This window comes from Oncorhynchus masou, chromosome 23, assembly GCF_036934945.1.
Source record: "Oncorhynchus masou masou isolate Uvic2021 chromosome 23, UVic_Omas_1.1, whole genome shotgun sequence".
In the NCBI taxonomy this organism is placed as follows: Eukaryota; Metazoa; Chordata; class Actinopteri; order Salmoniformes; family Salmonidae; genus Oncorhynchus; species Oncorhynchus masou.
Window position 1 is genome coordinate 54,256,649 of NC_088234.1, and position 26,236 is coordinate 54,282,884.

A 26,236-nucleotide genomic window follows, 5' to 3' on the forward strand; every position below is an offset into this window, starting at 1 on the left:
ACAACCTTTGATAAAACAGTTCCGTGGTTCACTGCTTGTTAGTTATGATACTGCCTTCGGCTTCTCAGGTTCGCTTGTAACGTCATCAGCAGAAACAGAAACAAATAGTCGCTTTTCAGAAATTAACTATTCATGCACCTTTTTGTGTCAAATCGTTGTAAAACTAGCTAATGCTAGTTTTACATCAGTTCAAAACCACAGTACAGTTCAGGCCTAAGGGAGATTGGCATGTGCTGTATGTATGTAAAGGGATCACTGTTAGATTAAGAATTTTCCTCTCTGACAATTGGCCAACTGTTACCTTTAAAAGAGTCTCAGGGAGTATGACATCATGCTCTTTGTACAGTAACAAGGAAAATATGTTCAGTCTGGGAATGGTTTTATGGTGTTACATATTCCGGACATGTAGGCCAACAGGCAATGAAATGGTTTGTTCTTTTAAAAGTGCATCATACCTCAGGGCTGTTATCTTCAATTGTCATGTGGTCTCTGAAGCTCTTGTGTATAACTAGTTTGCTAATGTCAGATAGCTGGTCTAATCTGACGATTTTGTAAGTGATTCACATAACCGTTGTTTAACACCCTACATTTGTATAATTCTGTGTAAATAAGTGACCGTGGGATTTGCAGTAGTGTTAATAATAGGATGCATAGATCAAAAGGAAAAGTAAGACCTTGTGCACTACAAAGAGATTAAAACAAGAGACCTTGAGAGGGAAGAAATGTCTAACAGTGCTCAAGTGATCGTGGGCTGCTGAGTTACTGTCGGGCTCAAGAACCTATACAAGATATAATGAGATGTCTCATGGACCAAAATACTTAGTCATTCCACCTCAAAAAAAAGCACAAGGAAGAGGATTTCGTCACCCACCATATCAGATTGTTCTGAAATCGTTTCTGTAGGTTGAAACATAAGATTAGCATTCCTGAAACATTATTTTGTTGAAATATAATTTGGTCTCTGAGAAATTAAGCAAATTGATTGCACCCAAATTGGCTAATTTAATTGAAAGGATTCAAATATAGTACCTAACATCCGATTTGGACCATAATTTTTCGTACAAAGCATAATCCAATAAAATGATCAATTGCCATCCACAGACACCCCACACCAATCCCACCCCAACAACCAGTATACAGTATCTGTCACGCCTTGGTCTTAGTATTTTGTGTTTTAGTTAATTAGTTGGTCAGGCCAGGGTGTGACATGGGTTTATTGTTTGTTGTATTCTTAGTGGGGTTTTTTTAGTTATTGGGATTGTAGCTGATTAGGGGTGTGTGTTACATAGGTTTGGCTGCCTGAGGCGGTTCTCAATCAGAGTCAGGTGATTCTCGTTGTCTCTGATTGGGAACCGTATTTAGGTAGTATTTGTATTTAGGTAGTATTGTATTTCGTGGGTGATTGTTCCTGTCTCTGTGTAGTGTTCACCAGATAGGCTGTAATAGGTTTCACGTTCCGTTTTGTTGTTTTGTATTTATTAGTTATTTCATGTATAGTTCCGTTGTTTGTTTCACTAATAAACATGAGTAACCAACACGCTGCATTTCGGTCCGACTTTCTTGCGACAAACGAAGAACGTCGTTACAGAATCACCCACCACACACGGACCGAGCAGCGTGTCAACAGGCAGGAGCAGCCCAAAGAGGAGCCGCGTATTAAGGATTTCTGGACATGGGAGGAAATCCTTGACGGGAGAGGACCCTGGGCTAAACCAGGGGAGTGTAGCCGCCCAAAGGTGCAGCAGGCGAAGAGGAAACAGGAACTGGAAGGAGAAGGACCCTGGGCTCAGCCTGGTGAATATCGCCGCCCCAAGGAGGAACTAGAAGCGGCTAAAGCGGAGAGGCGCTGGTATGAGGAGGCAGCACGGCAACGTGGATGGAAACAGGAGCAGCCCAGAGAGGAGTACAGTATGGATATTACGACGTGGGAAGAAATAGACAGGTGGGCGGCCGACACAGAGAGAGTGCCGGAGCCCGCCTGGGATTCGCTGGAGCAGTGCGAAGAGGGCTATAGGAGAATGGAGTCGAAAAAAAAGACACGGTGGCGCAGAGCGAAGCCCCAAAAATTTCTTGGAGGGGGCTCAGAGGGGGAGTGGCTGAGTCAGGAGACAGACCTGAGCCAACTCTCCCTGTTTATCGTGAAGAGCCAAGGAGGAGACTAGAATCGGTGTTGGAGGTGAGCGAAGCAGAGACTGTGAAGGAGTTAATGGGGAAATTGGAGGAGAAAGTAATGAGGGAGTTGCTAGTTTGGTGCTTTAGGTACAATATTCGTCCGACGGAGCGTGTCGGGGATTTAATGGCACCTGGGTCAGCGCTTCATACTAGTCCTGAGGTGCGTGTTAGTCGGCTGGTGAAAAATGTGCCAGCCTCACGCACTAAGCCTCCTGTGTACCTACCTAGCCTTGCACGTCCTGTGCCAGTCCTGCTCTCAGGCTCTCCAGTACACCTTCACGGTCCAGTCCATCCTGTGCCACCTTCACACACCAGTCCTCCGATGGTAGCTCCCCGCACCAGGCTTCCTGTGCCTGTCCTCTATCCAGTACAACCTCCACACCCCAGCCCTCCGGTAGCAGCTCCCCGCACTAGGCTTCCTGTGCGTGTCCTCGGCCCAATACCACCAGTGCCAGCACCACGCATCAGGCCTTCAGTGCGCCTCGCCTGTTCAGCGCAGCCAGCGCTTTCTCCCTCTCCTGCGCTGTCGGAGTCTCCCGCCTGTTCAGCGGTTCTAGAGCCTTCCTCCTCTACAGCGCTGCCGGAGCCTCCTGCCTGTATGGAGCAGCTAGAGCTGTCAGTCTGTTCGGAGCAGCCTGAGCTGCCAGTCTGCATGGAGCAGCTAGAGCTGCCAATCTGCAAGGAGCTGCCAGTCTGCATGGAGCAGCCAGAGCTGCCAGTCTGCATGGAGCAGCTAGAGCTGCCAGTCTGCAAGGAGCTGCCAGTCTGCATGGAGCAGCCAGAGCTGCCAGTCTGCATGGAGCAGCTAGAGCTGCCAGTCTGCAAGGAGCTGCCAGTCTGCAAGGAGCTGCCAGTCTGCATGGAGCAGCCAGAGCTGCCAGTCTGCATGGAGCAGCCAGAGCTGCCAGTCTGCATGGAGCAGCCAGAGCTGCCAGTCTGCATGGAGCAGCCAGAGCTGCCAGTCTGCATGGAGCAGCCAGAGCCGCCAGTCAGCATGGAGCAGCCAGAGCCGTCAGTCAGCATGAAGCAGCCAGAGCTGTCAGTCTGCCAGGATCTGCCAGTCAGCCAGACTCTTCCAGATCTGCCAGTAAGCCAGACTCTTCCTGATCTGCCAGTCAGCCAGACTCTTCCAGATCTGCCAGTCAGCCAGACTCTTCCAGATCTGCCAGTCAACCAGACTCTTCCAGATCTGCCAGTCAGCCAGACTCTTCCAGATCTGCCAGTCAGCCAGACTCTTCCAGATCTGCCAGTCAGCCATTTACATCATTTACATTTAAGTCATTTAGCAGACGCTCTTATCCAGAGCGACTTACAAATTGGTGAATTCACCTTCTGACATCCAGTGGAACAGCCACTTTACAATAGTGCATCTAAATCATTTAAGGGGGGGGTGAGAAGGATTACTTTATCCTATCCTAGGTATTCCTTGAAGAGGTGGGGTTTCAGGTGTCTCCGGAAGGTGGTGATTGACTCCGCTGTCCTGGCGTCGTGAGGGAGTTTGTTCCACCATTGGGTGGCCAGAGCAGCGAACAGTTTTGACTGGGCTGAGCGGGAAGCCAGACTCTTCCAGATCTGCCAGTCAGCCAGACTCTTCCAGATCTGCCAGTCAGCCAGACTCTTCCAGATCTGCCATTCAGCCAGACTCTTCCAGATCTGCCATTCAGCCAGACTCTTCCAGATCTGCCAGTCAGCCAGACTCTTCCAGATCTGCCAGTCAGCCAGACTCTTCCAGATCAGTCAGCCAGACTCCAGATCTCAGCCAGACTCTTCCAGATCTGCCAGTCAGCCAGACTCTTCCAGATCTGCCAGTCAACCAGACTCTTCCAGATCTGCCAGTCAACCAGACTCTTCCAGATCTGCCAGTCAACCAGACTCTTCCAGATCTGCCAGAATCCGCCAGTCAGCCAGGATCTGCCAGATCTGCTAGTCAGCCAGGATCCGCCAGTCGGCCAGGATCCGCCAGTCGGCCAGGATCCGCCAGTCAGCCAGGATCCGCCAGTCAGCCAGGAGCCGCCAGTTAGCCAGGATCTGCCGGATTCAACTGCCTGGCTGGGCTTCATCTCAGTACTGGGCTTCTTCTCAGTACTGGGCTGCCTCTCAGTGCTGGGCTGCCTCTCAGTGCTGGGCTGCCCCTCAGTCCCGAGCTGCCCCTCAGTCCCGAGCTGCCCCTCAGTCCCGAGCTGCCCCTCAGTCCCGAGCTGCCCCTCAGTCCCGAGCTGCCCCTCAGTCCCGAGCTGCCTCAGTTCTGAGCTGCCCCTCAGTCACGAGCTGCTCCTCAGTTCAGTGGGGTTCTGGGTGAGGACTATTCGGCCATGGTCGGCGGCGAGGGTGAATCATCCCAGGACGCGAAGGGGAGGAACAATGACATTTATGAAGTGGGGTCCACGTCCGGAGCCGGAACCGCCACCATGGACAGACGCCCACCCGGACCCTCCCTATGGTTTTGAGGTGCGTTCGGGAGTCCGCACCTTAGGGGGGGTGGGGTTCTGTCACGCCTTGGTCTTAGTATTTTGTGTTTTAGTTAATTAGTTGGTCAGGCCAGTGTGTGACATGGGTTTATTGTTTGTTGTATTCTTAGTGGGTTTTTTTAGTTATTGGGATTGTAGCTGATTAGGGGTGTGTGTTACATAGGTTTGGCTGCCTGAGGCGGTTCTCAATCAGAGTCAGGTGATTCTCGTTGTCTCTGATTGGGGACCGTATTTAGGTAGCCTGGGTTTCGCTTTGTATTTCGTGGGTGATTGTTCCTGTCTCTGTGTAGTGTTCACCAGATAGGCTGTAATAGGTTTCACGTTCCGTTTTGTTGTTTTGTATTTATTAGTTATTTCATGTATAGTTCCGTTGTTTGTTTCACTAATAAACATGAGTATCAACACGCTGCATTTCGGTCCGACTTTCTTGCGACAAACAAAGAACATCGTTACAGTATCAGTTCTCTATGTCTGACAAGTAGTATGGAGCTGCTGCTTGGAGTATTGTTTCTTCAACCTTTAATGTATTCCCTGTGGTGATGTTTTTTCCCCTGTTCAGAGAAATTTGCTATTGAAGTCACTTGCATTTATATCATGAATGAGTGTGAAAGTACCACGTTTTGTCCACTAGATGCCGCTGTTCCTGCTACTGCCGCCACACCTCTTTATCTATTTTGCTGGTCTCTTGTTTATTGGATCACAGCATTTTCTTTGCAACTTTGGATAGAAAACCATTAGCATTATGCTCATGATTATATACATCCTTTCAATTAAAATGGCAAATGTGGGTGCAACTATTAGCTTAGTTTCTCAGAGATCAATGTTTCAGGAATGGTAATCTTATCTGTTTCTAAGTACAGAAATGATTTCAGAACAATCTAAGATGGTTGGTGACAATCTTATTTCTTGTGCTTTTTGAGGTGGAATGACAAAGCATCTCATTATGTCCTGTATAGGTTCCTGAGCCTGACAGTAACTCGGCAGCCCACAATTATTTTGAGCACTGTTAAAGACATTTCTTCCCTCTTAGGGTCTCGTCTTTCATTATCTTTCTAGTGTACAAGGTCTTTATTTCCCAATGCTCATTGTAGGGTTCAGAGAGCTTCAGCACTTCAGTGTGTAGGAGTGTTACATATTTTCCCCATGAAGGAGACATTTCATTTGCACATTGCATTTTAAGTGACAATGCATCTTGTTAAAGTGTGCTCTCTTTTTGTACACTAGAAAGAAGATTAAACAAGATAACTTGTAGAGAGAGACGGAAGACATTTATTTAACAGGGCTCAACAAATGAGTGTGGGCTGCTTAGTTACTGCCAGGCTCAAGAAAATATACAGGTTGAGATGCCTCACCAGCCAAAACACTTAAAAGTGGAGGCCAACAACACCAACGAATGAGGTGTCACGTCATATTTACATTCAATATTTCTCAAATGTAATAAAAAATGTTCCAGCAGTTAGAGTCTTTGGTAATGACCATGAATACATTTTCAGTGTGCCTTTTTCGCATCAGATCCATGTGAGCTTGAACCATCACCGAAATCAGGCTTAGCTCAGAAACATTGGTCTCTGTTTTACTAATTGACTGGGATCTCAAGATTTGCAGCATGTTCGATGGAAATGCATGTTTAAAAAGTCCCTTAGTCTATGCTTTTCATCTAGTGATCAGTTATCGTTCATGAGTGATCCATAAGTCCCTAGTTACCAGTGCTTGACTTAGGCAGGAGCTCACCGGAGCTGAATACCGCCACCTCAAATGTTGTACTGCTTGAGCTCCTGTTCCTCTTATAAAATATTAACTTAAAGCTATTGTGGAGCTCCTAACCTAAATATAAACAGTACTGGCACCCAAAATGAGTACCGGCACCTATTTCCGTCCAAGTCAAGCACTGCTAGTTACAGTTACTGACCACGACTGGTGCTGGAATGCTAATGTAGTGCGGATGTTGTAGTGTTCAGCGATGGCATGGTGACACACACGATAGAATAGACAGAATCTGGAAGAGGCTTACTAACACATCTACAGTGGGATAAGAAAACACAGATCTTCCCTTCAGTAGCTCGATAGGGCACATACCTTCAGTAGCTAGATAACAACAGTATCTGGAGGTCTTATATACAGTATGTGCCTTAACAAGAAAGGCACTCTTTGCAGCTAACTAGGCTTTGACCAAGCATGATAAGTGGGGGAGTATTTCTTCAGCTGAATGGGTTAGATTTTTTTTTCTTCCTCCACTTATTTTCCTTCTTTTCTTTGGCTCTGTGCACTCCATCGCTCCAACGAGAGCTGGGCCCTAAGCCGGGGGATACGGGGCTGTATGTAAATCAATTTGGGACGCAGACGCGTGTGGAAATAGAATCAGGGCTGTCAACCAGCGCTGTTTCATAATTTTCTCTTTCTTTCCCTTTTTCTCACTTGCTTTCTCGTACCGCTCTCCTCCACTTTGGCTAGCAGAATCTGAAGTAATAGCAGTGTTTTGCGACATGCTGGGAGAAGGTTTTTCTTTGCTTTGAGAGTTCAAGTCAGGGGGGTTGTGAGAATGAGAGACTAAATGAAAATCACCCAGATTACTGCTTTAAAAGAGCATGAAAGCTGTAAAGAGCAGAGCTGGATTTCAGTCAAATGGTTCAGTGCTCAGGGGGGTTCCTGTAATGGTGAATTATTACATGAGTTGTGGAGTTGCGTGTATTGAAATGGATTTGAACAGCCATGAATTTACATAGAACATTAAATGATTTATGCTGCCAGAGTACAGGTGCAGGGTTTAAATGTCCTATGTTGTTACATCAAACACAATGCCAATCATTGGTTGTACTTTGATGAAAAATATAACTTGTTGTCAGGAATTCAGAAAAACTTGAATCTCTTTGTTGAAAAAAATAACATGTTCTGTCAATTAAGTCGTTATATACCGTCTGTAAAGGTTGTTTGGCTTTTACATGAATGTTCTATTTGAAATTATAAACTGTGTGGTTGAGCCCTGAATGCTGATTGGCTGACAGCTGTGGTATATCAGACCATATACCACCGGTATGACAAAACATTTATTGTTACTGCTCTAATTATGTTGGTAACCAGTTTATAATAGCAATAAGGCACCTTGGGGGTTGTGATATATGGCCAATATACCAAGGCTAAGGGCTGTGTCCTAAGAACACCCCTTAGCCGTGGTATATTGGCAATATACCACACCCGCTCGGCCCTTATTGCTTAAACATAACACTTTAGAAGCCCTGTAAACTACCTCATGTTATGGCATGCATATGTCCGGTCTCCAGGCACTCCGCACTGCGTCAAGCCCTTAGCCGTGGTATATTGGCCATATACCGCACCTCCTCGGGCATTATTGTTTAAATAGCCTCCTAATGAAATTGTCTATCCAAAGTATTTGTTTACTTCAAATGATATTTTCTTTAACACCAAATTGTGTTTGTGATTATCCTCAGACAAAGGAAATGTTATCTCTATCTCTACTGGGCTCAGCAGTCTTGGGTAAAAAGCAGAGATATGAATGTCAGAAGGAAAAAGCCTAGCAATCAATTATAGAAAAGTGGAGGCAACAAACAGATGCTTCACTAAAAGAGGAGGCTAAAAGTGGTGATTTAAAAGTGGTGAGAGAGAGAGGACATAAAGAGGTAGAGCGTATAAGGAAGGAGAGAGGATAGAGAGAAACTAGGAGGAGGTTTAGTCTGGCTCCAGTGCTTTCCTACACTACCTCAGGCAACCTGAACCACACCTATAGTTTTCTCCTTCTGTTCATCTGCACTTCAAGTGCAGACAATCTTCCCAAGGGCACTCTCTATTAGGCTACCCCCTAACTCTCACACCGTCCTTTCTCATCCACTAGTTAAGAGACTCCACACTCCATACCTCACCTAATGCAAAAGCCCAAGAAGAGTGGAGGCTGAAGAAATGTTCAAACAAGGCTGTCCATGGAACATACTGCAAAATCCCCCTTTTTTCTGCAGGAGCAAAACTTCCTCTCATTTTGTTTTTCTAATTTTCTAGGTTTGTACAACAAAACGTGTCGAGTGGTCATGTCCTCAACAAACACTTCTGTTGAAGACGATGTACAGTAACTACAGAGGAGGAGGTTTAAAGTTTGAAACAGCAAAATAAGATGGATGACGGTGGTTTCACCCTCCCTAAGGTTCCATTTAAAGGGTCTCGTTTATCACAATTAACCTGTGTAACACCTATTAAGAAATCGCTAATTAGATGTTAGTCTGAGTTTAATGAAACGCAACAGGCTCTGAGGACTCGGAAATCAATGGTTATTGATTGGAGCATTATGATGACTTGTGTAACAGACCTTTGTGTCTATATGCAGGAGAAGTGGAAATTATTACAAAAGTTTCTGACACCACAAAAGACGCTGGAAAAGTGGGAAAGCAAGAAGTCGGTGAAAATTGCTAGTCTGCTTACCTTAAAGTCGAAACTCTTTCTGTCTGACCAACGAGAATCTGCATTTTCTTTTCAGATAGCAGACAAACACTTTACTCTGACTGAAGTGTACTGCACAGTAGTTTACTCTAGGACATGTGGATAGTTGCTTGTTGTCAACTGGCAGATTTGCTCATAGTTGTGATTGTGACCATGTTGTTTTTAAAAACCCATGTTCCTACCACAGACTGTCATTTATCAAAGTAGACACATCCATTTATCAAACAAGACACGTGTGTCAATCTTAAAATCACCCATGCATTCCACTGTAAATCAACCAAAAACAATTCATCATTGTACGACCCCCCCCATTTTTTATTTGTGACACCAAAGCCATTTCACTGCCTGTCAACACAATTCCATTACTCCCCAATCAGTATGGATAGACCATCCACAAAACTGTTGGCTTGCTGTAGTGTTGATATAAAAAATGCCAGCTGTACATTCTGAATTCATGCTGGGTTCGTGCTGAGGATTCTGGTGACTGTCACGCCGATTGCCACAAGACGAGATCAAAGGCTCTGCCAGATACTTTGAAGTCATCCGCCATCTAAATATAATTTGATTGGCTTCCTGTCCCTCAACAAAAAAGGGCCCCTTGTGGGCAGTCATTAATAAAGGGGGGTGTAATCAAATTGAGCTGTTTCAATGTCCAGGGGGAAAATATATTTCTTGCTATCTTTTCCTTTCTCAAGAGTGTGCTGCCTGGTGAGGAAACTGTATGTCCGAGCTCCAACAAGCGTATGAAGTATCTATTCTTGATGAAAATACATGACATACTATGGTGATTTATTTGATTTTTTCAAAAGAATATAGAAGGATATTGTACATACCAAGAATGGATCTATATCTTTCAAATCACATACTGTAATTGCCTTGACATTGTTGGCCTTGTGAAATTCTACCACACAAAGCTCTACCTCACTAAACAACAACCAGCCATAGAGAACTGGTAGTGTATCGCAAAGAGGTGAAGTAGGCTGAACATGCAGACACCCATGAACTAATACACACCATCTGCCCCGTGCCAAGGAGATGATTACAACAGGATTTCATCATGTCAAACCAGTGGCCGCTGCAGTAATGTATGTCATGGCACCCTACACAAGGACAACTCTGCCAAAGCCCAACTTCCAAACCTGCCCAAAAACCTCCTCTTTAGCATTTGCACAGAATTAGCATTAGCTTAACACAAATCCCTGTCTGGACTCCGAACGTATCCTCTTATCCTGGACATGCCAGTGCCTGTCTATCAAACCTCCTCTCTGATATAGGTCCCCAGTGTAGCTTAATACATTTTCTATTAGACCGTGCCACTGTGGGTTTACTCGCTTCTGGCTTATTGATATTAATGTGATGTGTTGCTAATGGTAAGATAAAGATTGTGATTGATGAAGAAACAACCACCTTGTCATAGGTGAGACTTGGAGCCACAAACAGGAGCGCTAAGCTTCTATCCGGCACTCATTTCTGGTATACCTCCTGAAGAGTTTTTCAATGTCTGACATGATTGACTAATCCCTCCTCATCTAATCCTAAATATTGGTCGGCAGGAAACAGCGTAGGATGGCTAGGGAGCTTCATGGGAGCTTCCTGCTGGAACATATCCCACTGACTGATTTCTCAAATCCACCATCCACCCCAGCACATTTGTTATCGTGATTATGTTAGGGACATTTTTTTTATGAGTTTTGCTCAAATATGGGTCAACATAGTGGGGGGTTATATTTTCTCTGATATTTCCCACTCAACTCATTGGTCCGATGAAGCGGATGCTAAGATAAAAGACTGTTTCGCTAGCAAAGACTGGAATATTTTCCGGGATTCAACATTGAGGAGTTTACCACATCAGTCACCGGCTTCAATAATAAGTGCATTGATGACGTTGTCCCCACAGTAATGTACATACTCCCACCAGAAGCCAAGGATTACAGGCAACATCCGCACTGAGCTACAGGTTAGAGCTGCCGCTTTCAAGGAGTGGAAAACGAATCCGGACTCTTATAAGTAATCCCGCTACAACCTCCGATGAGCCATCAAACAGACAAAGAGTCAATACAGTACGAAGATTAAATCCTACTACCCCAGCTCTGATGCTCAACGGATGTGGCAGGGCTTTGAAACTATCACAAATTAGAAAGGGAAGTCAAGCCGTGAGCTACCCAGCGACACGGGCCTGATAGATGCCTTTAATGCTTGCTTCGAGTCAAGCAACACTAAACCATGCATGATCTCACTCCGTAGCCAATGTAAGACCTTTAAACAGGTCAACATTCGCAAGGCCGCGGGGCCAGACGGAATACCAGGACGGGTACTCAGAGCATGCACTGACTCAGAGCTTGCGTCCTAACGGATATTATTATTTGAATATGAGTATGAGTATTCATTTTTGAGGCCCAAATCATTATAGGCTTATTGAAAATTATTTTCTGAATGTAATTAAAATATCCATGTGATATTGTTTCGTACAAGGATACACCCTGACATTTAAAATTATTAATTTAGTAAAACAACAAACTTTTCAATGTATTTTTATGACGTGAGCACCATAAAAAAGACTGGTAGCTGGATGGTAGCCTTCACGTGTGTAGCATGTTGTATATGTTGGCCAATTAAACCGCCAAAAAGGCTCAATGTGTAGCAAGTGGGAGGAAAGTTCACCAATGTAATGCAAGAAGGAATAAAATTACAGAATTAAAAGTGAGAAAAATTAGAAGGAGTAAGCTACAACGAGTAACCAACAGGTAGGCTGTTGTTACAGTGGGGAGAACAAGTATTTGATACGCTGCCGATTTTGCAGGTTTTCCTACTTACAAAGCATGTAGAGGTCTGTAATTTATATCATAGGTACACTTCAACTGTGAGAGACGGAATCTAAAATGAAAATCACATTGTATGATTTTTAAGTAATTAATTTGCATTTTATTGCATGACATAAGTATTTGATCACCTACCAACCAGTAAGAAGTCCGGCTCTCGCAGACCTGTTAGTTTTTCTTTAAGAAGCCCCCCTCTTCTCCACTCATTACCTGTATTAATTGCACCTGTTTGAACTCGTTACCTGTATAAAAGACACCTGTCCACACACTCAAGCAAACAGACTCCAACCTCTCCACAATGGCCAAGACCAGAGAGCTGTGTAAGGACATCAGGGATAAAATTGTAGACCTGCACAAGGCTGAGATGGGCTATAGGACAATAGGCAAGCAGCTTGGTGAGTTGGCAACAACTGTTGGCTTAATTATTAGAAAAAGGAAGAAGTTCAAGATGATGGTCAATCACCCTCGGTCTGGGGCTCCATGCAAGATCTCACCTCGTGGGGCATCAATGATCATGAGGAAGGTGAGAGATCAGCCCAGAACTACACGGCAGCACCTGTTCAATGACCTGAAGAGAGCTGGGACCATAGTCTCAAAGAACCATTAGTAACACACTACTCCGTCATGGATTAAAATCCTGCAGCGCATGCAAGGTCCCCCTGCTCAAGCCAGCGCATGTCCAGGCCTGTCTGAAGTTTGCCAATGACCATCTGGATGATCCAGAGGAGGAATGGGAGAAGGTCATATGGTCTGATAAGACAAAAATAGAGCTTTTTGGTCTAAACTCCACTCGCCGAGTTTGGAGGAAGAAGAAGGATGAGTACAACCCCAAGAACACCATCCCAACCGTGAAGCATGGAGGTGGAAACATCATTATTTGGGGATGCTTTTCTGCAAAGGGGACAGGACGACTGCACTGTATCGAGGGGAGGATGGATGGGGCCATATATCGCGAGATCTTGGCCAACAACCTCCTTCCCTCAGTAAGAGCATTGAAGATGGGTCGTGACTGGGTCTTCCAGCATGCTAATGACCCGAAACACACAGCCAGGGCAACAAAGGAGTGGCTCCGTAAGAAGTATCTCAAGGTCCTGGAGTGGCCTAGCCACTATCCAGACCTGAACCCAATAGAAAATCTTTGTAGGGAGCTGAAAGTCCGTATTGCCCAGTGACAGCCCCGAAACCGTGTGTGTGTGCAGTGTGTGCAAACCTGGTCAAGAACTACAGGAAACGTATGATCTCTGTAATTGCAAACAAAGGTTTCTGTACCAAATATTAAGTTCTGCTTTTCTGATGTATCAAATACTTATGTCATGCAATAAAATGCAAATTACTTACTTAATCATACAATGTGATTTTCTGGATTTTTGTTTTAGATTCCGTCTCTCACAGTTGAAGTGTACCTATGATAAAAATTACATGCTTTGTAAGTAGGAGAACCTGTAAAATCGGCAGTGTATCAAATACTTGTTCTCCCCACTGTATATCTGAATGGGGTTTGGGAGAAAGTGCAGCATGATGTGGCCACAATTAGCCTAGCTAGCTAGCTTTTCTGGACTACTCCAGTCAAGACAGACACTGTTACAGTGCATTCGGAAAGCATTCAGACCCCTTGACTTTTTCCACTTTTTGTTAAGTCTTCAGACTCTTTGCTATGAGACTTAAAATTGAGCTCAGGTGCATCCTGTTTCCATTGATCATACCTGAGATGTTTCTACCAATGGATTGGCCATGATTTGGAAAGGCACACACCTGTCTATATAAGGTCCCACAGTTGAAAGTGCATGTCAGAGCAAAAACCGAGCCATGAGGTCAAAGGAATTGTCCGTAGAGCTCCGAGACAAGATTGTGTCGAGGCACAGATCTGGGGAAGGTCACTCAGACAGAGCTCCTCTGTGGAGTTGGGAGAACCTTCCAGAAGGACAACCTTCTTTTCAGCACTCCACCAATCAGGCCTTTATGGTAGAGTGGTCAGACGGAAGCCACTCCTCAGTAAAAGGCACATGACAGCCCACTTGGAGTTTGCTAAAAGGCACCTAAAGACTCAGACCATGAGAAACAATATTGTCTGGTCTGATAAAACCAAGATTGAAGTCTTTAGCCTGAATTCCAAGCTTCACGTCTGGAGGAATCCTGGCACCATCCCTACGGTGAAGCATGGTGGTGGCAGCATCATGTTGTGGGGATGTTTTTCAGGGGCAGGGACTTGGAAACTAGTCGGGATTGAGGGAAAGATGAATGGAGCACAGTACAGAGAGATCCTGCTCCATAGTGCTCAGGATCTCAGGCTGGGGCAAAGGTCCACCTTCCAACAGCACAATGACTCTAAGTACACAGCCAAGACAACACAGGATTGGCTTTGGGACAAGTCTCCAAATGTCCTTTAGTGTCCCAGCCAGAGCCCGAACTTGAACCCGATCGAACATCTCTGGAGAGACCTGAAAATAGCTGTGCAGCAACACTCCCTATCCAACCTGACAGAGCTTGAGAGGATCTGCAGAGAAGAATGTGAGAAACTCCCCAAATACAGGTGTGCCAAGCTTGTAGCGTCATACCCAAGAAGAATCAAGGCTGCAATCGCTGCAAAAGGTGATATTTCAGTTTTTTAAATCTAGAAAATAAAAAATGTACAGTTTATCCTTTGTCATTAAGGGGAATCCCTTGTCGATTAATAAAGTGTGTATATATATATATAATTATTATTATTTTTTATTTTTTTTCCATCTAATTAATAGATTTTAGAATAATGCTGTAACATAACAAAACATGGGAATGCATGGTATATGGGATGATAGTGAAATTATAGTGTTTCACAGTATTACTTACCTCCCAGTGTTGTGATTATCTATGATATTCGATTGATTTCTGGGAAATGGGAAAGCGGGAAAGCGGTTCTGACTTTGTGGCTGTGTTACCTAGTGGAAATCTCTCTAATTTCCTGGTTGATAAAATACGACACTGTTCGCTCACTTTTAGTTATTGCAAGACAAAAATGCCTGAATAGTGTAGGGTATCATTGTACAATCTAAATTGCTGTCAACTAGTGGATACAATTTTTATGTCTCCCTGTCTAGTATGAAGGAAGTCGGAGGTCATTTCGCAAGCCAATGCTAACTAGCATTAGCACAATGTCTGGAAATCTATGAGTATCTGGTAGACATAAAAACGGTATCAACAAGTTCATCTGACTCTGGTGAAGTAGATAAAGGGCCTCATTGCCAAAATCCTGAAGTATCCCTTTAAATACTCTACCCATGCATTTGACCAATGAGAAACAGCCCTATCACATCAGGTTCAATTAACATTCAATAGCATGAATTTCAATATCCACATCCTGATGATAAATGTAAATGAATAACCTTAAGCACATATCAATAAAGGTGCTAACATGCCTTACCATAAATACACTTAGGGATGTGAAAATATACATCTCTCAGGGATAAGCTACTGCCGCATTACCCAACAATGAAAACCATGCGCAGGAACGCACTCCATTTGCCTCTCAAATCTTGGACCAAATCAAATTTTATTTGTCACATACACATGGTTAGCAGATGTTAATGCGAGTGTAGTGAAATGCTTGTGCTTCTAGTTCCGACCATGCAGTAATATATAACAAGTAATCTAACAATTTCACAACTCCCTTATACACACAAGTGTAAAGGAATGAATAAGAATATGTGCGTAAAAATATATGGATGAGCGATGGCCGAAAGGCATAGGCAAGATGCAGTAGATGGTATAGAGTACAGTATATACATTTGAGATGAGTAATGTGGGGTATGTAAACATTATATAAAGCGGCATTGTTTAAAGGGGCTAGTGATACATTTATTACATCCAATTTTTATTATTGAAGTGGCTAGAGATGAGTCAGTATGTTGACAGCAGCCACTCAATGTTAGTGATGGCTGTTTAACAGCCTGATGGCCTTGAGATAGAAGCTGTTTTTCTGTCTCTCGGTCCACAATTTGATGCACCTTCACTGACCTCGCCTTCTGGATGATAGCGGGGTGAACAGGCAGTGGCTCGGGTGGTTGTTGTCCTTGATAATCTTTTTAGCCTTCCTGTGACTTCGGGTGGTGTAGGTGTCCTGGAGGGCAGGTAGATTGCCTCCGGTGATGTGTTGTGCAGACCTCACTACCCTCTGGAGAGCCTTACGGTTGTAATCATCACACTCCGAGGGCCCTCACCTCCTTCCTGTAGGCCGTCTCGTCGGTGTTGGTAATCAAGCCTACCACTGTAGTGTCATCTGCAAACTTGATGATTGAGTTGGAGGCGTGCATGGCCATGCAGTCAAGGGTGAACAGCGAGTACAGGAGAGGGCTGAGAACGCACCCTTGTGGAGCCCCAGTGTTGAGGATCAGTGGGGTGGAGATGTTGTTTCCTACCCTCACCACCTGGGGTGGCCCGTCAGGACGTCCAGGACCCAGTTGCACAGGGCGGGATCGAGACCCAGGGTCTCGAGCTTAATGACGAGTTTGGAGAGTACTATGGTGTTAAATGCTGAGCTGTAATCGATGAACATCATTCTTACATAGGTATTCCTCTTGTCCAGATGGGTTAGGGCAGTGTACAGTGTGATTGCGATGGTGTCGCCTGTGGGCTATTGGGGCGGTAAGCAAATTGGAGTGGGTCTAGGGTGTCAGGTAGGGTGGAGGTGATGTGGTCCTTGATTAGTCTCTCAAAGCACTTCATGATGAAGGAAGTGAGTGCTACGGGGCGATAGTCATTTAGCTCAGTTACCTTAGCTTTCTTGGGAACAGGAACAATGGTGGCCATCTTGAAGCATGTGGGAACAGCAGACTGGGATAAGGATTGATTGAATATCTCCGTAAACACATCAGCCAGCTGTTCTGCGCATGCTCTGAGGACGCGGCTAGGGTGCCGTCTGGGCCGGCAGCCTTGCGATGGTTAACCCGTTTAAATGTTTTACTCACGTTGGCTGCAGTGAGGGAGAGCCCACAGGTTTTGGTAGTGGGCTGTGTCGGTGGCACTGTATTGTCCTCAAAGCGAGCAAAGAAGTTGTTTAGTTTGTCTGTGAGCAAGATATCGTGGTCCGCGACGGGGCTGGTTTTCGTTTTCTAGTCCGTCATTGACTGTAGACCCTGCCACATAGCTCTCGTGTCACTGTAGACCCTGCCACATGCTTCTCGTCAACTGTAAATCATCATCAGTGTCTGGTTATTCGTATAGGCATGTCTTTAGATTATGTTACGGAGGACATGCAGGACAATCGTCACATCCACACACTCCTGCCACCCAATCCACCCAAGACTGTTCTCTCTGCTACTGCATGGCAAGCGGTGCCAGTGCACCAAGTCTGGAACCAACAGGACCCTGAACAGCTTCTACCCCAAACATACGACTGCTAAATAGTTAATCATATGGCTACCCGGACTACCTGCATTTGCACTAGTTCTCTTGCACAGACTCTACCCACACACTCACACTATCACCACACTCACACTCACACTGACACACACATACACTACATATGCCCACACACATAATCTGCACGCTCATGCATACAGACTCAGCACACACTCACTCACACTTTCATACATACGCTGCTGCTACTGTCTTATCTATCCTGTTGCCTAGTCACTTTACCCATACCTACACTACCATTCAAAGGTTTGGGGTCACTTAGAAATGTCCTTGTTTTTGAAAGAAAAGCATATTTTGTTGTCCATTAAAATAACATCAAACTGATCAGAATATATAGTGTAGACATTGTTAATGTTGTAAATGACTATTGTAGCAGGAAACGGCTGATTTTTTTAATGGAATATTTTCATAGGTGTACAGAGGCCCATTATCAGCAACCATCACTCCTGTGTTCCAATGGAATGTTGTGTTAGCTAATCCAAGTTTATAATTTTAAAAGGCTAATTGAGCATTAGAAAACCCTTTTGCAATTGTTAGCACAGCTGAAAACTGTTGTACTGATTAAAGAAGCAATAAAACTGGCCTTCTTTAGGCTAGTTGAGTACCTGGAGCATCAGCATTTGTGGGTTTGATTACAGGCTCAAAATGGCCAGGAACAAAGAACTTTCTCCTGAAACTCATCAGTCTATTCTCGTTCTGAGAAATGAAGGCTATTCCATGCGAGAAATTGCCAAGAAACTAAAGATCTCGTACAACTCTGTGTACTACTCCCTTCACAGAACTGTGCAAACTGACCCTAACCAGAATAAAAAGAGGAGTGGGAGGCCCCGGTGCACAACTGAGCAAGAGGACAAGTACATTAGAGTGTCTCGTCTGACAAAAAGATGCCTCACAAGTCCTCAACTGGCAGCTTCATTAAGTAGTACCCGCCAAACACCAGTCTCAACGGCAACAGTGAAGAGGCGACTCTGGGATGCTGGCCTTCTACCTCAATTACCTTGTACCCCTTCTCGTCACATCAACTCAGTACTGGTACTGCCTGTATATAGCCATGTTATTTTTACTCATTATTGTTATTTACAGTGTATTTATGCCTCATGTCAATATTTATTTATTTTTCAATTTTCTATCTTTAACTCTACATTGTTGGAAAAGGATCCGCAAGTCAGTTAAAAACAAATTCGTATTTACAATGACGGCCTATCCCGGCCAAACCCAGACGATGCTGGGCCAATTGTGTGCCGCCCTATGGGACTCCCAATCACAGCCAGATGTGATGCAGCCTGGATTCAAACCAGGGACTGCAGTGTTGTCTCCTGCACTGGGATGCAGTGCCTTAGACCGCTGCACCACTCAGGAGCCTAATGAAGTTTATGAAGCATGTGACAAATAAAAATGTATTTGATTTGATCTTGTCAGTGTCTGTGATATGTACACTCCGCTCACACCTCTTTTCCTTACTGTAGTTTCTATATTCCAGTAGATCTTGTTCCTCTGAATATCCCTGAACTCAGACTCTTGTTTCCTTCATCTCACATGCTAGCAAGGAAACACGTAAAATATGCAAACACTCAATGAAGCACCTAGGGGCTCTCGCTCATTAACATCCTTGGTTCCTGAGCCGAATGGAAAGATGTTCCTGATCTGCTTGCCAAGCCACTAATCCTTTCTAACAGACTTAAGTATAGCACCACAAAACATACTTCTTAGAAATAAATACTCTGTATAGTATTTGAGGCACCGTTTTGGAGGACAGCACTCGGCTACCTACAGACCCAACTACACCTACTGCACTCATAGATTAACTCTTGCTCTCTTTTTCTTTCTCTACACACAGACACCCACACACCCACCTACACACTCCCAAACATGTTCCAGTGACCATCCGCTCTGATGTCACTTTGATTATGCAGCTGTAGAGATGGGTGTTCCTGCAGCTCCTCAGCCAACGCTTGGGGTGGGACTCACCATGTCCATCTGCTCATCGCCTGCAGTGTGAAACATACACACACACACACTAAAATAATAGAATTAACTCATCAGCGATTCTTCAGCGTATGAGTGTACAGTATGTAATTCAAGGTCACACCCAAACCCTGCCCCCGCTCCTCTAGTTTCCCAATGCTGTATATTTTACCTACACCTAATCCCTAACAGCTCACACCTCACTCAGAATACTGTATAAGGCCATTAACCAGAGTGTGTCCTACTTCTCTCTAGTCCTCTGAAAGGGATTGTGTTTTTTATGTGGAGCTGAAAATATACCTGCTTGTGATGTCTCTATTTCCTTTTCTGTTCCTTCCTCTTTTAGGGGCCTGTTTGCGAGCCATTACACTGAGACACATTATCTGGACGATGGCAGTGCAGTCACTGGTGCTCACAACTTTACGGTAGGCTGGAGGTCGAGTGTTTCTGACATTCATGTTTGACTGAACATTGTGTGCTGCTGACTTTAAAGGATGGACCTTTAAAGATGTAATGTAAACGGATGATTCAAATGACCCTCCGGTAATGTTGAGGACACATATCTGAATTATAGACATGGCGTTGGCATCCAAAAGATCAAATGTTATCATCCAGTAAATGGAGAATGACTGACTTAGTTTTCAGTGGGGAATATCTGTACAGTTATTGACATACAGCCATATTTACATGTAGACATACCAATTGGTGAATTGATACAGGGTTAGGTACCTTAAGGGGAGACAGGTATAATATATGTACATTATTGCACAAAGCACCGTGCTTTTAAGTCCTCTAGGACCAGAACATGCTACATTTCAATGGCTGTCAAGGCCATTTGGCTTCGCTCGCTTACAGTTTGATTTACAGTAGTTAGCTACTGTAAGTATGCAGATGCTATTGCCAGGTCTCACATCTTAGTCAACTGAACTTTTGCTACTCTTCCTTAAAGTAATTAGCTCAACTGTTGACGGTTTGACAAAAGGTCAGCACAGCATCTTTTCTAGGCCAGCCTTCAGGTACAACGTGTTGAAGCATTCTGGGATAACCAAGCCAACCAAGCCTCATTAGTGATTTTCAAAAGCATTTCGCTTAGTTAGCAGGCTTGTTCCCGCTTCACAGTTGGAGTGAGATTGGAAATATGACTTAATTGAACCGAGGTGAGGACAGCTTGACAGGTGCTTGGCAGTTGGAAAGGGAAATGCTTTGTGATTTGGCACTGATTGACAATATAATTTCCTCAAAGCTAAACTGTACGAATACCCATTGTTGCATTCTAAATAGTAGGTTGAATGGGTATGCAAAAATGTAAAGTTTTATATTATGTGACATTTCTCAAATTGAGTATGATTTAAATGCCATGACATCATACCCTTTTAGACTTTTCAGATGTTTGACCTATGAAAAACCAACTGTCAAAAAACACTTATTTTGAAAGTAGATTACCTTGTATTTGCCTGCTATTTTCGTTTTAAAAAGGTCACTATCCACAACACAACTGAAAGTATTTATGGACATTATAAAACCATAAATTGGTACGCACTCAAAAAATGAATCACAGTGTCCTAAAGAAAGATGAAGAAGCTAAGGTAAATGCTAAACCTAGCGTTTCCCAATATATGTCTATGGCACCGTTCATGTTTAATGTAATGGAAGTGAAGTGAAGGCCATTAAGCCTAGCTGGTGACTCAGCAATGTATATTATATATTCATAGTAATGCTTTTTCAAATAGTTTCACATAAAGAGTCTCATTCCTTTCCTTTCAGAGGAGTAAGGGAGTCTCTTTTGGAGTCAAGTCAGCACAGCTGAAGTGATTGTGTAAAAGTATGAACTGTGGCTATGGAAAATGCCAGCCTCAAGTATTTCCTCACAGTTCAGTATTGACATTCTGTATTTTTCAAGCAGACTTTTGGCTAACAAATCAGTTGGTCTTGGAGGGATTAGTGTCGACTTGAAAGAAGCCTGTCAGCCATAATACAGAGGTTTGTTTTCACTCCAAACCAGACAGTTCCTCCTCATCATACTGTCTCAGACAGACAGTAGCTACATTATGTCTCTGTACACTCCTTTCCGTGGTTGACCATGGGTGAAACGAAAGATAAGTATACGGTATATCCATTTGAAATCTGTCACTTTTTGACAGCATCCCTTTTGATTTAAACATTCCATACATGTTTGCCCATGGAAGGAGTGGTCAGAAAGTGACATTTCGCACCTAAATGACAAAACATTCATGAGATAAAGGTGCTCAAAGTTGACCCATTTTGCATACTCTACCATTCCATGAGACATCCATGTCTTCTTCACTGGAAAAGATAAACGGTTGAGTTTAATATAATTTAAAAGCTTCCAAACAGGTTAGTCAAACTATTTGATCATTTCAACAACAATTCTTTGGGGAATTTTTTTTGTCGATTTCTTACCTTTAACCTTAAAAAAAAACTCAAATGTGTAAACTCAGATTTAGCTTTCACCCTATTTTACATCATCTGAGGTTTTTGTGTTGTGCCTGCCATCGGTTGAGACAACATGCTCTTGAATACAGGGTGGGTGTCATTTCTATCATATAAATATAATTCATAGAATGGACCTATCCCTTCAGGCCACTGCAATTTAGCTGGTACACCATTGACATTTAAATTGAATAGACATTTGAACTTTTAATTATTACCACAAAGATGGCTGCCGGTTCACACACCGGTGAATGTTAACTTCAGTGGTCATGTCTATTCTATTCTATTCTCCCAAATGTGTGTATATATTATTAAAAAATAAATATATATATATATATAATATATATATATATATATATATGCCATTTTTTATGATTCTACAGATAACAGACAGAATACTTAGAGGTCAGCTACACACACGGATCCCCTCCAAATCAAATCCACCCAAACCCCCCCATGCTCTAACAGAGTCCCACCCCAAAACCATATTTAAAGCAGGCATGATATACAATGAGTAATATAATCACATTGTAAAAGAAATACAAAGATATTATAAAACAAAAAGTTAAAAAATATTAAAAATAATGATACCATTTCTAATTTCGGTTGGTTTATGGAGATGTCAAATTAGCTGAGTCCATGTCTTCTACAAAGTACAGGAAAGGTTGCCAGATATTATATAATGTAATTGAAGATCCCCTAATGGAGTAGCGTGTTTTCTCTAGCTTGAGATGTTGCTTAACTTCCTTTATCCAGTGGTTAAAAGTAGGAGGAAACCGATCCTTCCACTTAAATAGTAGAAGACGTCTAGCTGGAAGAGTGGTAAATATCAGCATGTTGCCCATAGAACTGTTTAGAGGGGCCTCCCGTGGTGCCACTCTATAGAACTGTTTAAAGGGGCCTCCTGTGGTGCCACTCTATAGAACTGTTTAAAGGGGCCTCCTGTGGTGCCACTCTATAGAACTGTTTAAAGGGGCCTCCTGTGGTGCCACTCTATAGAACTGTTTAAAGGGGCCTCCTGTGGTGCCACTCTATAGAACTGTTTAAAGGGCCTCCTGTGGTGCCACTCTATAGAACTGTTTAAAGGGGCCTCCTGTGGTGCCACTCTATAGAACTGTTTAAAGGGGCCTCCTGTGGTGCCCTCTATATAGAACTGTTTAAAGGGGCCTCCTGTGGTGCCACTCTATAGAACTGTTTAAAGGGGCCTCCTGTGGTGCCACTCTATAGAACTGTTTAGAGGGGCCTCCTGTGGTGCCACTCTATAGAACTGTTTAAAGGGACCTCCCATTGTGCCACTCTATAGAACTGTTTAAAGGGACCTCCCATTGTGCCACTCTATAGAACTGTTTAAAGGGACCTCCCATTGTGCCACTCTATAGAACTGTTTAACTTCTTGAAACTCCCCATCCCGGATCCGGGATCGTGACTAAAGCCTCAGGCTCATTAGCATAACGCAAGGATTTCTGAAAATCGCAAATAAAATGAAAATAATGCGCCACTCTCAAGCTTAGCCTTTTCTTAACAACACTGTCATCTCAGATTTTCAAAATAGAACTGTTTAAAGGGACTAAGCTCCCATTTGTGCCACTCTAATAGAACGGATGTTTAAAGGGACTCTCCATAGCAAATGTGCAGTTTTTCAAAAAAATATTATTTGTGTAGGTGCCACGTTTGGCTATGAAAAAAACCTGTATACAGTTATAGCCTGAAATTAGCATAATGTTTAACGATTTCTGAAAATTGCAAATAAAATGAAAATAATGCGCCTGCTCTGCTTAGCCTTTTCTTAACAACACTGTCATCTCAGATTTTCAAAATATGCCTTTGAACCATAGCAATTCACTAATTTGTTAAAGTATGCTAAGCTAGCTTAGCCATTTCCAACATTTTCATAAAAACCAGATAACCAAATAAATAAAATAATTTACCTTTGAAGAGCTTCGGATGTTTTCAATGAGGAGACTCTCAGTTACATACCAAATGTGCAGTTTTTCCTGAAAGCGTCTTTGTGTAGAAAGCTCCGTTTTGTACATCACATTTGGCTACCGAAACGAACCGAAAATTGTGTCAAACTTTTTCCACTCATAATATCGACCGAAACATGGCAAACGTTGTTTGGAATCAATCCTCAAGGTGTTTTTTCACATATCTCTTCATTGATATATCGTTCGTGGAAGCCTGCATTCTCTCTGAATTCTGTGGAAAAATACTTGCAGCTGAGGTTTGCGCACCAATTTCAGGCGCAGGACACCGGGCGGACAACTGGTAAATGTGGTCTCTTATGGTCAATCTTCCAATGATATGCCTACAAATACGTCACAATGCTGCAGACACCTTGGGGAAACGACAGAAAGGGCTGAACTCCTCTGCATTTAAGGAGACAATGGAAAACTGAGCCCAAAAATCCTGCTCATTTCCTGGATGCCGTTTCATCTTGGTTTTGCCTGTAGCTCACGTTCTAGGGCACGCACAGAAAATATCTTTGCAGTTCTGGAAACGTCAGAGTGTTTTCTTTCCAAAGCTACCAATTATATGCATAGTCGAGCATCTTTTTGTGACAAAATATTGCGCTTAAAACGGGCACGTCTTTTTATCCAAAAATGATAAGCGCCCCCAGAGTTTCAACAGGTTAAAGGGACCTCCCATTGTGCCACTCCAAATAATGCAATAAAAGCAGAAGGTTCTATAGGCCTTTCCAGTATCTTAGAACACATCTCAAATGTTGGGCATGTCCAAAACATGTTTATTAAAGTACTGTAGCATCAGATCCTGCTAAAACCCCAAACAGCAACATCAGGTGTCACAAACTCCCTAGAAAGGCCAAAACCTAGGAAGAAACCTAGAGAGGAACCAGGCTATGAGGGGTGGCCAGTCCTCTTCTGGCTGTACCGGGTGGAGATTATAACAGAACATGGCCAAGATGTTCAAATGTTCATAAATGACCACCATGGTCAAATAATAATAATCACAGAAGTTGTTGAGGGTGCAACAAGTCAGCACCTCAGGAGTAAATGTCAGTTGGCTTTTCATAGCCGATCATTAAGAGTATCTATCGCTCCTGCTGTCTCTAGAGAGTCGTAAACTGCAGTTCTGGGACAGGTAGCACGTCCGGTGAACAGGTCAGGGTTCCATAGCCGCAAGCAGGACAGTTAAAACTGGAGTAGCAGCACGGCCAGGTGGACTGGGGACAACAAGGAGACTTCATACCCGGAAGTCCTGAGGCATGGTTCTAGGGCTCAGGTCCTCCGTGAGAGAGAGAGAAAGAAAGAAAGAAAGAAAGAAAGAAAGAAAGAGAGAAAGAGAGAAAGAGAGAAAGAGAGAAAGAGAGAAAGAAAGAAAAAAAGAAAGAGACAATTAGAGAGAGCATACTTAAATTCACACAGGACACCGGATAATACAGGATAAGTACTCCAGACTGACCCTAGCCCCCCGACACATAAACGAATGCAGCATAAATACTGGAGGCTGAGACAGGAGGGGTCAGGAGACACTGTGGCCCCATCCGATGATACCCCCGGACAGGGCCAAACAGGCAGGATATAACCCCACCCACTTTGCCAAAGCACAGCCCCCACACTACTAGAGGGATATCTTCAACCACCAACTTACCATCCTGAGACAAGGCCAAGTATAGCCCACAAAGATCTTCGCCACGGCACAACCCAAGGGGGGGGGGGGGGGCGCCAACCCAGACAGGAAGATTGCGTCAGTGACTCAACCCACTCAAGTGACGCACCCCTCCTAGGGACGGCATGGAAGAGCACCAGTAAGCCAGTGATTCAGCCCCTGTAATAGGGTTAGAGGCAAAGAATCCCATTGGAGAAAGGGGAAATGGCCAGGCAGAGACCGCAAGGGTGGTTCGTTGCTCCAGAGACTTTCCGTTCACTTTCACACTCCTGGGCCAGACTACACTCAATGATTTGACCCACTGAAGAGATGAGTCTTCAGTAAAGACTTAAAGGATGAGACCGAGTCTGCATCTCTCACATGGATAGGCAGACCATTCCATAAAAATGGAGCTCTATAGGAGAAAGCCCTGCCTCCAGCTGTTTGCTTAGAAAATCTAGGGACAATTAGGAGGCCTGCGTCTTGTGACCATAGCGTACGTGTAGGTATGTACAGCAGTACCAAATCGGAAAGATAGGTAGGAGCAAGCCCATGTAATGCTTTGTAGGTTAGCAGTAAAACCTTGAAATCAGACCTTGCCTTAACAGGAAGCCAGTGTAGGGAGGGTAGCACTGGAGTAATATGATCACATTTTGGGGCTTCTAGTCAGGATTCTAGCAGCCGTATTTAGCACTAACTGAAGTTCATTTAGTCCTTTATCCGGGTAGCCGGAAAGTAGAGCATTGCAGTAATCTAACCTAGAAGTAACAAAAGCATGGATTCATTTTTCTGCATCATTTTTGGACAGAAAGTTTCTGATTTTTGCTATGTTACATAGATGGAAAAAAACTGTCCTTGAAACAGTCTAGATATGTTCGTCAAAAGAGAGATCAGGGTCCAGAGTAACGCCGAGGTCCTTCA

General features: G+C 43.8%; 1 protein-coding gene across 2 annotated transcripts in view; it reads left to right on the forward strand.

Annotated features, from left to right (window-relative positions):
- The window catches only part of LOC135511054 (disintegrin and metalloproteinase domain-containing protein 12-like), a 155,140-nt gene that overhangs the window by 73,563 nt on the left and 55,341 nt on the right, over positions 1-26,236 (forward strand). For both annotated transcript variants that reach the window (XM_064932538.1, XM_064932539.1), the window contains exon 4: positions 19,605-19,683. In XM_064932538.1, coding sequence (XP_064788610.1) covers positions 19,605-19,683 — 79 coding nt within the window. The remainder of the gene's footprint in view (positions 1-19,604; positions 19,684-26,236) is intronic.